Source organism: Sceloporus occidentalis, unplaced genomic scaffold (assembly GCF_023333645.1).
Source record: "Sceloporus occidentalis isolate IW3139 unplaced genomic scaffold, rSceOcc1.0.p SCAF_31, whole genome shotgun sequence".
Taxonomy (NCBI): domain Eukaryota; kingdom Metazoa; phylum Chordata; class Lepidosauria; order Squamata; family Phrynosomatidae; genus Sceloporus; species Sceloporus occidentalis.
The window spans coordinates 4,019,342-4,034,556 of NW_028317011.1; the positions used below are offsets into that span (position 1 = coordinate 4,019,342).

General features: G+C 39.1%; 1 protein-coding gene across 1 annotated transcript in view; it reads left to right on the plus strand.

The window, feature by feature from the left end:
* Window positions 1-15,215, plus strand: part of LOC149298750 (kelch domain-containing protein 10) — a 33,630-nt gene that overhangs the window by 2,981 nt on the left and 15,434 nt on the right. The window contains exons 2-5 of the mRNA XM_089487253.1: window positions 9,192-9,284; window positions 13,712-13,933; window positions 14,077-14,231; window positions 14,506-14,654. Coding sequence (XP_089343379.1) covers window positions 9,192-9,284; window positions 13,712-13,933; window positions 14,077-14,231; window positions 14,506-14,654 — 619 coding nt within the window. The remainder of the gene's footprint in view (window positions 1-9,191; window positions 9,285-13,711; window positions 13,934-14,076; window positions 14,232-14,505; window positions 14,655-15,215) is intronic.

Here is a 15,215-nt window from a genome sequence, read left to right on the forward strand (position 1 = left end):
CGGATAAGATGTGAATTGAACCGAAGACACCCAAGCAGCCGTTTGTATTAAAGATATGAGTGAATTTCTTGTAAGAAGGCACATTTGTCTTCCTTCATAGTATTTCAACCTGAAACCAGTCATGACTAACTATTGTTACTATACACTAATAATTTAGGTTCCGTACCTAAACATTTTTTATAAGGAAAATGGATATGGTGCTATTGGCACAAGAGAAAGTGATGCTGTTGGTTAAAGTTGATTCCCTTTATTGGGCCAACATAGAAAAAGCTGTAAGGTTACATAAGTGTTTGGTACCTCAGAAGTCTCTTCTTTAGATTGTATGTTTCCCTCCTGAGGTCCTGAAAGCTTATGCACCTTTTTACGTCTTTTTCTGATTTGGGCATCTGTTTGACTTTGGGTTCTGTGTGTCTCTGCTTGTAGTTGGTATAAATTATTACCTACTGAGATGTTAACCCTTAATGACAGTGACGTGATGGGGAAAAACAGTTGGTTAGCGACCAATGACGTGCCTGGCACGTCATGGCATTAAACAAGCTTAGAAAGCGATCTGCGATCTGTCCAAGTGTGTGTGTCACATTTTAACCAGGTGAGTGAACACATAATAAAAACACTCTAGATGTGATAACGGTTGCTTTATTTATTTTATACAGTCGGAATGGAGCAGAATATACTGTATATGTAACATATGTTCTTTTTAATTTTTCATGTATTAAGTAGCATCTCGGTATTTGAGTTAAAGGAACATTTTCATTTTAATGTATATGATAGCCAAGAGGACCCTTTAAATTTATGCAGTTTTTTCGCTTCGAATACCTGGGGGGATTCTTAAGGGATTTTAAGAATTTTGCTTTTTAGGTTAACGCTATAGAAAAGATAATTGATAATAGTGTTTCCAGCAGTGCACAATCACAGGCAGCTGCTACAAAATTAAGCAAGCTGTTCTGCATTAAAGTGAAAGTATTGCACAAGATGAGTGTGATATTGCTGCTTTGTGTATTATTTATTATTAATAATAATATTAAGATAACACCTTGACTATGCCGTACAAATTCAAAAAAAGATGTTGAACTGGAAAGTGTTCAGAGATTAAACAAAATGCAATTTCTGGAATGCAACTTTTCAAGCATAAAGACAGCCTTGCCAGATTGGGCCTGTTTCTTTCTGAGAAAAGACTGGTACGTCTGGATGAGATTGCTAAATTCAAGTGTAATGAGACAAAATATAGGAATTATACACCAGGCAGGGGAATCCTCCAACAGAACAGGGGAAAGCTTTTTTTTTTTTTTTTTTTTTTTTTCTGTGGATGTTTTAATCTCATCTTAAAAATGCCTTCTAAGGAACAAGTATTTGTGTATGTGTATATGTATGCATACGTGTAAGTGTGTAGAATATATATATATATATATATATATATATATATATATATATATATATATATATATATATATATATAGGCTTTTTGACTTGTCAATTTGTAATCTCAAAGCCGGTAACTAACCATTTTAACTAATCTTTTTTTTTTCTTTAATAAGTAGACTGTATGTAGAATCTCGCGCAGGGGAGAGATAACATAGCTGTAACAAAGTGGGCACCTGGTTTTTGTAATGGAAGCAGAAGCATTCCATTCACTGTTCCCACATATAGGTCCCCCTCCCGCACATAGGTTTGTAAGCTGCCAAGAACAGGGCCCCCCTCTTCTCTTTCTGTATCCGCATGTTGTAATGTATTAATCCTATGGTTGTCTCTGTTCAGTGCTGTGGTGGCCTCAAAGATTACACACGGTCCATATTCTCGCAGTGAAGCTGGTCTATCCCTTTAAAGGGCTTTACTTGCAGCAGTGTTGGAGCTCATCGGTTTGTGCAGGAACCTGCTCTGTTTACACATCCATTCATGATGTTTATGTGAAACAGACTTTAAAAGTAGACAGATGGCTTAAAGCTGAAATCACCTGGAATGTTTTGCAAAGGGAAAACTGACTTGGCGCAGGCAAAACTATAAATCAAATCCTTGGGGCTTTTTTAATTTTTTTTTTATATAAAGTAAAAAGACCCTTTATTTCCTACCTTCAAACCATTTAGATAGCAAAAGATGATTTACTTTTTATGCACCTGGTTAGAAGCAGGACCAATAATTACTAGGGCCAGCCATTTTTAGGATTTTATTAAAAAAAAAAAAAGACGGAAAAGGCAAGCCAGATCATGGCATTTCCATGAAAAACAATAAAACCAATCTTGACTTTTATTTAACGAGCAGAAAAAAGCAAAAACACATAAAACCATTGGGTATTTCTAAACTCCGGATAAATAGTAGAATCTATTTAGAAGGGTTTTCCATTGTTTTTTTTATAGATGAGTAAAAATCAGAAAAAAGGCAATTGTCATGAAGGGTACAAAAAATAAAATCAGCCATTGTCATGAAGGGGTTAAAAGGACTGTGTTCTCAATTAAAAATACAACTATGCATGAACCCGAACATACTCCAACATCTATTGTGTCAATTCGCAGTGTGAGAGAATTCTAAAAGCAGCGATTGACATGTATTCTGAATATTTGTGATGTTCGAGCTCCGTTTCTGGAGCGCATACTCTCCCAAGTAATGGCACAGCTTGATATCTACTCAATCAGGAAAACCTCAATGCAGTGGCGTCGCTACAGGGGGGCAAGGCCCTAGGTTATTCCTTGCCCCCCCGCCGAATTTGCAATCACCCAGGACAGTCCTTGACTGTTAACGACGGCATGGTGCCGTCGCTAGCAGTCCCAGTCAGGTGCTAACGACGGCACCATGCCGTCACTAGCACTATCTTACCTTGATGGAGGTCTGTGGACCTCCATCACCACCTACCCCGGCGATCTGCCCCTCACACAGAAGGGCATCACCGGGGCCATCCGATCTGCCTGGTGACGTCTCGCGCAATGACGCGATGACGTCACCGCGCAACTTTATTAACAACTGACAATTGTCAGTTAAAGAGGTATGGGGGCATCTAAGCAGCTACAGACCCCCAACATATACCGTTGGAAAGGTAATCGCCTCACCTTTCCAACGGTATATAGGTTGTAAAAAAAGAATAAAAAATATTAAGTAAAAAAAAATAAAAATGTAAAAAAAATGATTTGGGGGTCTCTAAAGGCAGATAAAAAAAGATCAAAATTGCCTAGAGACCCCCAAATTAAATTATTTAAACATAAACTACTTTAACTTTAAAAAAAAAAAAAAAGTTTAAGTATTCTAGCTAAATGATCACTGTGGTAGCCAATGTTACCACAGCGATCATATAGCTATAAAAAGTCACATTCCCTTTTTAAAAATGGCCGATACTAATTTTTAATCCTATGATCCCTTTGATCATGGGGTTAAATTTAGCCAACGGTAGAGGGAGGCAATTTTTGAAATCCTGATGAACTGCAAATATTATTAAAATCAGCCATTTAGCCTGTGCGGTACGTGAGTAACCATATCATCCCTGGAGCGCCCTGCATTTTTACTGCAAAACTCATTTTTGCTGTAAAAGTGATTTTTTTTTTTTTTTTTTTTTTCTCCCTTTACCATCATTTCTTTGGGATTGTAAGGGGAAAGAATGGTGTGTGTGCTTCTGTGAGTGAATGTATGGAAAGAATGGCGTGTGCTTCTGTGAGTGAAGGGAGATATGAAAGGCGTGTGAATGATCAGTAATTAGGGTTGAAGCCTTGACGTGGCATTACTGCTCACGTAGGAAGTTAAATTATGGCACAAAAAGTACACATTTGCAAAAACGACATCCCTTGGCGCATCAAATGAGGGGCTGCATGTGTTTCTAGTACAAACCTGGAGTGCGCAAGACACAAATGAACATGTCGTTATGGTTAGAAAAAACATATTTTCAAGCCAAAGCGACATATTCCATCATTATTTGTGCACTCAACTTTTGTCCTAGAAATACATGTAGCCCCTCATTTGAAGCTCCAAGGGGTGTAGTTTCTTAAAATGGATGAATTGTCTGAATGAGGGAGAGCATGAGTTAATGTGTTTCTGTGTATCATAGATGTATAATTGTGGAAGGGCAAAGATGGCACTAGCAGGATGTTTGAGCCTTGGGGACCAAGATGGCACAGGCAGGTATATGGGACAAAGATGGCAAATGTTATGTGTGTTATCTGGGTGCTGGCCAGGTTCTATGTGGGCAGTGTGGGGTGTGCAACCTGTGATCTATCCCTGTAATTTAGGGGTTTTTAAATATACCTTTAATGCTGTGTTTTTATGTGAATTCCAATTGCTCTGTACCTGCAAAGCTTGGTTTGTGTGTTCTTCTGTAGATCCATATCTGCTATGCTGTGTTTCCATACATTATTTATGTATACCTGCAAATACAGGGTTTGTCTTGTCTTGTTCAGTTGATTAATACCTGCAATGCTGTTTCCATGTATTGATTTGATCTATACCTGCAATGCTACATTTCATATATTATTGTATACCTGCAAATACAGGGTTTGTGTGTCTGATTCTGTTTATTTGATATATACCTTCAGTGCTGAGATCACAAGTGAATTTCAGTTGATCTATACATGCAAAGCTGGGTTTGTGTGTTAATGTGTTGATCTATACCTGTTATCGGCAGTAGGGTCTAATATTATATATATATATATATATATATATATATATATATATATATATATATATATATATATATATCTATATATATATCGGCAGCAGGGACTAATATTAGGCCCTAAAATCATTTAGTGGAAAAGTTAAGGTATTGTGTTGTTTAAAGGATTTCAAGGATTAGTCGTACTAAGCTTCAGGCTTCCCATGTTGAATGATCAAGTATTGTATTGTCCAATAACAAAAGTATCATTCCATAGCACATTACTTCTGGCTATATATATATATATGTGTGTGTTTTTTCAGTGGTATGATTTAATGGTGGAAATTATTAATGCCCCCCCCGTTTGACTGTGGTATCTTGTGTGCCCCCCCTATATATTGTTTCTAGAGTCGCCACTGCCTCAATGCGTTCCAGCTTGAACCGTAAAACTCAAAGTGGACGTGACATGACAGCTTTTCTCTCGCAGCATCATGAAGATACGTGAAGCCACTTGGTCAATTTGTGGGCCTATTCACCCACAGTTCAGTTCACCTCCATGTGGCTGGTTTTGTGCTGTATTTGCATAGGAAGCCACATTGTGTTACTGGTGGCCGCAGGTACATTTTCTGACAGCCTTTTGTTAATCTTTTATGGGAATATACAGTATTATCTATGTAGGATTCATAGTATTTTTTTACTATTGATTGTCTATTTCTTGTTTTGGTGACTGGTTCCCTTTAATAGAAGGGAAAATGCTTTATCTGCTATTTGTTTGTCAATGTGTCTAAAATTTCAAGCTAGTTTTTCTCTTGTTACAAGGTTTCCTGTTAACTCTGATTTAATCATAAATAACAATTATACCTCTTGCCTTTTTTTCCTCTTTTTATTAATGCAAGTATCTTAGAAACGATTGAATTCTGCACGTGTTCTGCAAATAACTTGCGCCAGGTAAAGAGCTGATGCATGGAGGGATATATATATATATATATATATGTGTGTGTGTATATGTGTGTGTGTGTGTGTGTGTGTATATATATATATATATATATATATATATACACACACACACACACACACACACACACACACACACACACACACACACACACACGTGGTATATACCTATGACATATTTGCCCCAAAGAGCCCTTAAGATAGTGTGCTGTAGGATTGTGGGTGACCCTGACCTAGTTGGCTGCAAGGAGATAAGATAACTTTGTTTTGCAACTCCTATGAGCACTATGTTCTCTCTAATTTGCTGGTTTTGTTTCACGGTAGCTGCTGCATAACTAACTTCATTAAAGCTTCTTCTAAGCATATTTTATGTCCGTTGGCGTAATTGTTTTGAAGCTATTTTGTTTAAAAGTTCCCCTTATGGCCTCTGAGACTGGGATGGTCTGTCATAGTGTTAATGCCCCACCAATGATGGATGTCTATTAAAGTACTTTACTAAATTAATAATTATCTCGGTGAGATGCTGCGGCTCCAGAGTTTTGCACTCATTTTGGCTGCCTGTAGCAATCGATTAAAAGCAGGAGAGCTCTGCCATTTAAACTCGGCGGGAGTGCATTCTGCGCGTGCACGCTGGGGGTCTCGATGGACCCCTGTGGAAATAATGCAAGCCAGCAAGTATCCTGCTTATGTGCTTTGCTGAAACGCAAATAGTGGGTAAGGAAAGAGCAAATACAAAGGAGACTGGGTGTTTTAATACAAGTTAATTCAAAGGTTATACTCTATCTTCTGATGGCTGGAGTGTAGATTTTGGTTGTCCGTCTTCTCCTCTCCTACCCTTGTAAAAGTGTCCTGAACCGATCAGCAACTTAACAATATGGCAGCGATGACTTAATAGGGAGTGATTATTATATACCTCAGACACCAGGAATGGTTTTATTTTAAATAAGGCATTACATAGTAATACGTGATCACTTAAGTCCTTAAAATGTTTCATTTTGCTTACCTAAAGATTTAGCGTGAATACCCACCCACCCATGATTCTCTGGCACTGGAGCTCCGGCAACATCATCGCTGAAGTACGGAGGCTGCAAGTTGCAGCCTTATTTTTCATACATGGGCAGAAACTCGGTTTGAATTTTTGACGTGACTCATCTTCGCACTTCACCCAACTTGTGTTTGAAATATTAAAAAGATATACCCAGCAGCATTTCCAGAGCTAAATTACATAGAAAAGGATTTCTCGGGTAATGCAACATACAGTCATCTTTATTATAGTGCGGTATTGCCATTTAGTAGTGCTGAAATGTTTTCATTATATAGTCATACTGTATAAAGGAATTGATAAGTAGAAGGTATATGTGAAATAAAGGTAATACATTTTAAAGACGTCTGAATAAGCTTTACATATGAAAACATGATCACATTGCTGTTTTTGTACCGCATGTGGATAAGGCGGGTGTTCCTCACCCTGTACCTTTTTACCATCCTGTATCAGAATTTTCTTAAATACTGTGTCATTAATCCACGTGCGCCGTATTGTTGTATTGATGTCTTTTCTCTTCCCCATGCGATTGTGTCATGCCAATAAGAGTACAAGGAGTTTTAACAATATTTTCATATTTTCTGTATTTTAGCTTTTGAGCTGCATAGGTATATCATTTTCCTTGTAACCCCCAATATACGTGTTTAATTACTTTTCGTTGGCGGAAACCATGAGGAATGTCTCTCCACCTTGACCCTTTTTACAATGTTTACGGTAAACAGGTACACAGTGCTATTTATTTAAAAAAAACAAAAGTTTCTTGTGCAAGTCCACAGCTTTGAGACATGGGTTTCACCATACAGAGCTGGCTATGAGCCCAGAGATCCGTTCTCCTGAATTGTCCCATGGCAGCGGTGTGCTCAGCGAGAGGCTGACCGGTTTTCCCTTACTGAGATGCACATTGCGAAAGGCAGTCTCGTGCTAACATGACAAAGTCCAGAACGCGGGCCGTGTACAAGACTGTACGCTGTGAAAGCAAATGTATTGATCTTTGGGGGGGAAAGGAGAACAGAGGTGCAAAATTCTCGACATCGTGAACGTTGTTGGGCTTTTGTGGCATGTAGTGATAGTACACCATAATTGGCACAATAAATGTACATTGCATGTATGTTGACCTGCAGGAGCGTTGTTGTTGTTATTGTTCTGTACGTTTCATTCACAATACATCCGTTGCGGGTTTTAGATAAGCAACCTGTGCTCTGCTCCCAACACTGGAGTTCCTTGCAGAGTGTAGAGGTCACATAAGGAGATAAAAAGGACTGCATCTCGTTCAGCGCAGTTCTGTGTCTGTTGGTCCCGTATATTTTCCTCAAGTATATTTTTAGGCTTTATTAGATAGCACTGTGATGGTTTTAATTTTGAGGTGACAGTAGTTGCCTTTTGCTAAAATGATCAAAACGGGTCTGGTGTTTATTCATGAAGCACTTTTTCCGTCTTGAAAAATAAACTTTTAACAATATAAGATTTACTACCCATATAGTATAGAATCAAAATCATTGCAGCGATTGTTCTCTGCTGAAAAGACATTATTGCACCAGTGTACTCCTTATGCCGCAGTATGTAAGAGTTGATGTGTTTATATTACGCACCCCAACTAGATAAGCAGCATTAAAGTTAGCGCAAGCTCACGCTTCACCCACACTTTGCAATCCTGTGAAGTAGTGAGTTGTTTGTGCATGAATACGTTTACTAGCTTGTATTATATCCGCCATAACCCATGTGTGATGTTGTACATATTTCATGCTAACTAGATGCACGTTTATAAAACTCCAACTCTCCACCTCCCTCTAGAGAGCCCCAATCCGAGCCAAATGAATGGCTCACTTTATTAATCACCATTTGGAATTGTATTAACTAATCCAACAAACGTGCCCCCTGTGTCTGGGGTTATAGAAATGCCAGGACGTGTGCATGTCACTGGCCACCTTCTCGGTAAATGTTTATTGCACGCTAAATGTGTTCGAACTTCTGACATGGAGTTATATAAACACATGCACTGAATGTATTAAAATGGTCATTTGGAAGACATATTCAGCATGAACCTGGCATGTTAACAGTAAACACATGTGTTCTCCCTTTCTCGTCCTTTACATTCTTGATAGTATAGATACATAATTCCTAACTTTCATTTGCAGTAGTAGATTTTAAATCTTTGTTTTAGTTTGTGTATATATTGTATACCGTACTTACTAGCTATACAGCTTATTAATGACTTCTTTTTTTATATAACAGTAGTCCACTAATGCCACATGACTTTTTAACCCCTTGAATCCTGGTGTCCAATACATTGCCTAAGCCCGGGTAAAAGTTTAAAAAAAAATAAAAAATTCATGTTTGAGCTTGTGCTTCATTTTGTCCTTACATGTGACTCCCCCCCCCCCCCCCCCGTAATGTTTGTAGGTGACTGTTTTTTTTACTTTTCTCAGCCAAGAGGGGTTTACACATAACCAGAAATCCCTGTCCATAAGACACGGCTGTCGTACATCATTGCTGACTGATGAAGCCTATTCGAGGAAAAAATCAGGCGATGTTGAATATGTCTCCCGGCCGTGTTGCTGTATGTTGCTGTGTGTTGATGCTGTCTTGTGCCGTGTACGCCTGACTCATTGCTGGTAATTGTGGTGACAGGATCTAAGAAGAAGGTACGGTGGTTTCCTGTTAGGCGACTCTTCACTCACTCCTGTCCCAGCCTCAGGATTCCTAGCAGGTTTTTGAGAGAAGGTGGGTGACTACCAGCCAGTCTGTATTTTCTATTTTTATTTATTAACGTTCTCTTTTTTGCCATTTTAGTTTTTTTTTGTTTTTTTTTTTAACTAACCTTTCTCAATTTATTTGGTTTTCAGTTTTATGCATATCACAGCCGTGTGTCACTCAGATATGTATAGAACGCATGTTTGTATTTAGCATTGATGCCTACATGTTCTAAATATATTTCAGGGACACCCACAAGCATGTAAAACGAGCGACACGCGTTCTGTCCGTATCTATTCCTGTTGCGCCAATATAGAGGTTAAGTTGACAGATGTAAGATTTCTGAATGTTTTCACATTATATATACCGTATTGGCTCGAATATAGGCTGCATTTTTCCCCCCCACTTTAAGTCTTTAAAGTAGGGGTGCGGCCTATATTCGGGGGTCTAGCGCCCGACGCCCAGGACATGCAGTCCCGGGCGCCGGGCAGGGTTAGGATACAGATCCCCCGCAGCGGTGCAGGGGACCTACATCCTACTGCATCCTACTCCCCGATACGCTCAGACAGACTTTCCACGGCGGGGGGGTGCCGGCACGGGAGGTGTCTAAGCCCATCGTGCGGATGGTCCGCACGATGCGTTTTACCTCTGCCCCAAGACTTACCAGAGGAGACTCCCGGGTGTCTTCCGGTGCCGGCACTCAGCTGATGTGCCGGCACCGGAAGACACCTGGGAGTCTCCTCTGGTAAGTCGTGGGGGGCAGTGTGGTAGCATATCTCGGGGGTGGGGGGGGGGAGGACAGTGGCAGCATATCTCGAGGGGGGAGGAGGACAGTGGCAGCATATCTTTAAAAAAGCACCAAACTTTTAGGGTGCGGCCTATATCTGGGGGCGGCCTATATCCGAGCCAATACGGTATATATATTAGTTGAATTGATGTTTTGATATAGATAACACTGTTAAAAATGTATGGATTTCCAAACTACTTTTTTTTTCCCCCTTGAAATTGAGGAAATATTGTTTAATTGCTACAGTTGCAAGTCAAATCTCAACAAAGTAGGACTCCAGTACAGTTGCAGATTCTACTTGGTAAGTTGGCTGGCTATGGATGGGCACAGGGCACATAGCTGCCTATTGCTATAGCTAGAGGTATTGGTAGTCACTTCACTGATCACTTGTCAGACCTCGCCTAGAGTATTGTGTACAGTTCTCCAGAAGAATATTGACGCTTTGGGTACCAAAATGGTACCAAAGTAGTTTGTATAAAGGAAGAGAGGGGAGATGCAATACATACTTAAAGGGATTTAACTAAATACAAGAGGGAAGTGTATTTCAGAAAAGGAATGTCGGAGCAAGAAACCAGATTCTACCTTTACAGAGAGGATGGTATGTAAGTGAAACAGACTCTTCCCCCTTCTGATGGAAATATTACACCGTATGGGAGTTTAAGCATGTATAGGATGGGTATAAAGCTTTCCATAATCTAAGACAAGACCAAGGACTGATTAAGTTTTGAGTCTCTATATCAGAGAAAATGGGGAAACCACATGGGCCGACTGATTATCTACCATCACATCAAACTCTAGGTTTCTGTTTGCAATAGAGTTTAAGCCTGTAGCACTTCCCAATGGCTCCTGGGATTCTTGTACATTACCTACCTAATTCCATGAGCTAGTGGTGCGTAAGTGTAATATTTTGCATGTTGCTCCCTTACATGCTACCATGAAAGAAAATTATTTGAGGCATTAAATGGCAAGACTGTGAGATGCTGAATGCCCCCCCTCATCATACAAAAGTTCAATCCATTTTATGCGTGAGTGACCAATATACCAATGTTATACCCTATTCATATTGAAAGCATTTGCTTTTAAATTGGATTTCTATTTTTATACGTTATGGGTGACCGTGGTACTGGATCACGGCGCTGTGATTTATTCACAACAGTCTCCTCTTCTATGAATTAATCAGCTGAATGTGTTTGGTGCTGGCGTTAACAGACGAGCAACTGTTCTCGGCTGTCCAAGTTTGGCCCCACTTGCAATCAACATTTTATTAACGGGCAGCTCCTTGTTTTAAGAAGACTGAAGCTCTGATCTTTAGTGTTGCAGACATAATTGAACTTTATCGTAACCCATGACGTGTTCAGTTTCATGAAATAGATGCATTGGTACCAATCATTGTTTTGCATTGGTTAGGCTCTCTATATAATGAAGCGCCCACCATTTTCCCTGTGAGAGCGGAGATCAGGTTTACGCGGTTCCTAACTGGCATTTAGAGACCATGGCAGCATTTTATACATGCTTTTTAAAATCAGTGGTTTCATTGCTTCGGGGATTGCTATCACTGGAGAGCTTTCTACGAAGGATTGGATATAGTTTTTGGCCGGGAATGGTATGCTTGGTTCAGTATTGGAAATTATGATGTAAGCGTCCTGTCTTAGATCATCTCCATTGTTTTCTCAATCAATTTGGAGAGACCAATTTTCCTCTGTACCAGTAAGAAAAAATTTAATATAAAATTAGGCTTATATTTTATTAGCATATGACATATGAAGATACATCCATATATGCTTCACTACAGCCACATTTGAGTGAATTCAAGGTGTATTTTAGAAACGCAATTTGATGTACCCAAAAGGTACTTTAATATGGATTCTTTGGTGAAATGCTCCCATGGAAATGAATGATAGAACTTTATACACATGTAAATCTGAGTTCTTGTTAGGCCTCTGGAACGCTCGCCAACTCATCGCTGGAGATGGCAAGTGGTGAGCATATCACATGACACCGCATACAATTTAAAGGGGTCCGCTCAGCTGTCAAATGCATTAAAATGCATATGATTGCTGCAGTGTCCCATTGGGAACGGAGATTATATATATATATATATATATATATATATATATATATATATAAACCCAGCAACAAAGTTTAGAGGAATTATTTAACTATGAATAATCTCAACTACGTAAAGTGATTCTGATACTGTCACAATAACAAATAACTGCACTTTACTGTTGGGTGTATTAAATGTAGTATTTACAGCTGTGGGATTCTGTAGATTGTCTACCAAAGACAGATCTAAAATCCATTACATGTAATTTCATGCAGATGTGCTCATAAAAACCAGACATAAGTGGGTAACAGGTAAGTGAGTGTGTATGTGTGCAGGTTTATATAGTTTGTAAAACATGGAAAATCTTATGGTAGAAATTATAGGGTTTGACTTCTCCCTGATATAATCTGGTGGCTAGTGTTGAAATCCTGTAAGGGGTGTGTGTGTGGCTTATCTTGTCCTCGCTAAATACTGGAATGGCATTCTTATTTGTGTTAATCGACTGCACTAAAAAAAAGTGTATCTGTTACAATAGGAGTTTTCAATTTCACGGGGTATGTGTCAAATTTATTCAACTAATGCTGCCCATTATAGCAATTCTATATTTGTTTGAATTTTCCTCTTGGCAGCCAATTAGGTCGTCACATATCATGGACAGACTTATGTGTGAATATCCAGACACGTGTTGGTTTCTTTGCATGCTTTCTATGACTGTTGGACAAGTCTCTGTCCTGATACTTTCAGCTAAGTGTCTGCTGGATTGATTCTCCAACCACATAAACTACATACTTTTTAGGAGGTTTTAACTGTATTGTTCCCTGGACGCTGTGCTTTACCTGCATGGCTAAGGTGGGAAGCCTTTCAAAGTAGTGTCCATTGTATCCATGTATTTGTAAATGTATACATTAGCTGAAATTGTGTCATTTAACATAAAAAAATTTTTTTTTAAACAAAATTAAAAAGTTTGGGTCTCGAGCAATAACAAGATTCATCCTTTTCTCTGTGATTGCACTTATACCATGACCTGTATTTAGAGAGGTTGTGAAATCAATTAATCATTAACTGATTACAGGCATCAAGTGTTAGGCTCCCACTGATAGCAGACACAAACTGTTAGTCATCTGTTAGCTTTGAAGTACTAGCAATATGCAAACCTAATGTGATTATCAACTGGATTTACCAGAATCCCATGAGAATGCATGTGCGCTATTTTTTTATTTTTTTTCTTCTTTCTTCCTGTGTTTTCTAGGGTGCCTGTCCTGGTAGAATATTTGGCTAGTATTGATGCATGTTCTTTCATTCTAGGTATCCCCTACCACCGATTCTTCTGTGGTATGAAAGCATTCATATTTGGTTAGCTCATGCTGCTCTATTAGATAAGATTTTGTTAGTTTTTATATAAAATCACTTACTGCAACTGGTTCAGCTGAGCAGATAATCCTAATGTTTGCTTATTCTGTGCCCTAGGGTCCTTTTCACTTTGAAATGCTGAATATAAGTGTCTGATGCACGGTGGAGGCACACAGTATATTTGCTTACGGAATCCCACTTGTGTGATTTATAGCCCTCGTGTCTATTGCGAAGTAGGACCTAATAACAAAGTTGAAACCCTGTATCTTGTAGGTCGTCGATCTCCTCCTGCTCGGAGTGGACACCGCTGTGTGGCTGATAACACTAACTTGTATGTATTTGGAGGGTACAATCCAGACTACGATGAGTCAGGGGGACCAGAAAATGAAGACTACCCCCTCTTTCGAGAACTTTGGCGTTATCACTTTGCTACTGGGATGTGGCATCAAATGGGTACAGATGGTTACATGCCAAGAGAGCTGGCATCCATGTCTTGTAAGTATTTTTGGGAAATAGTGTTAAAATTATTTGCTGTGATTTGCTTAATTTGTCGGTTTCTTCTCTGGCATTTCTGTGAAATGTTTACTTGTTGAATACACATGGGTTTAAATACAACTCAGTTTATACTTTTATTCTAGTGGTTCTACATGGCTACAACCTCCTTGTGTTTGGCGGCACAGGAATCCCATTTGGGGAGAGCAATGGTAATGATGTCCATGTCTGCAATGTGAAATACAAGAGATGGGCACTACTTAGCTGTCGTGGGAAGAAGCCAAACCGAATATATGGACAGGTATATGTGAAATAATGATTAAAGAATAAGAACAAGGCCCTTCTATGTAGCAAGGAAATGGATACTGAACAAAATGAGGTTAGCATCAAGTAGCCCCCCTTCCCCAGCAGTTGTGGAATTAGTAGTATGGTGCTCCGCAAATTAGACTCCCCACCCCATTGTCTGCTGGGAATCACGGGGTCTGACTCTTGTTCTACTGTAGGTTCTGACATGCTGTAATGATATCTCTTATAACTTTGTAAACAGTTTTTCCCCATTTATTTTTCGGCTTTAGGCTATGGCAATTATAAATGGTTTCCTGTATGTGTTTGGCGGAACCACAGGTTACATATACAGCACAGATCTTCACCGGTTGGATCTCTCTACTAGAGAATGGATTCAGCTTAAGCCAAATAACCCACCTTGTGACCTGCCGGAGGAGAGGTAGGGACTGGCATCAATTCTGAAACTGCGTGACTTTTGTAAATATTTATATGAACTTTACTCCATGGTGCAAAAAAAAATCCTTTATTTCCATTCTTTGGTTATGTTGATTGATTAACCCCTTAAGGACGATGGGTTGTCCTTAAACCTATTAAAAACAATGCATTTGGAGTTTTGAAATCGATAATATGCTAAACTAATTGTGTCTGCCATATAGTGGTTAATACTACAATACATGATATTTTAATCATTCAGTGTTTTGGCTCCTGAGTCCGTTTCTCTATCACAAGGTCAGGTTACCACGTGTGGTATATTCTTTTAGTCAGAAGTGTGAAGCAAATATTCCTACTTCACAAAGTAAAAGCCTGAAAAAATACTAAATGTAATATTAAAAAAAAACAAAAACTTATGTTGTGGTTTTTTTTTCTCCTGTGTATCTTGGCTTACCTCTTGACATCACTGATTCAGTGAGTGGACCTGATCAGTCTGGAGTGCCAAGAGAACATGCTTGGAGTGCTTCTCCCTCTAGTGGCAAGACTGTCGGTCTAGAATGTGGGTCAG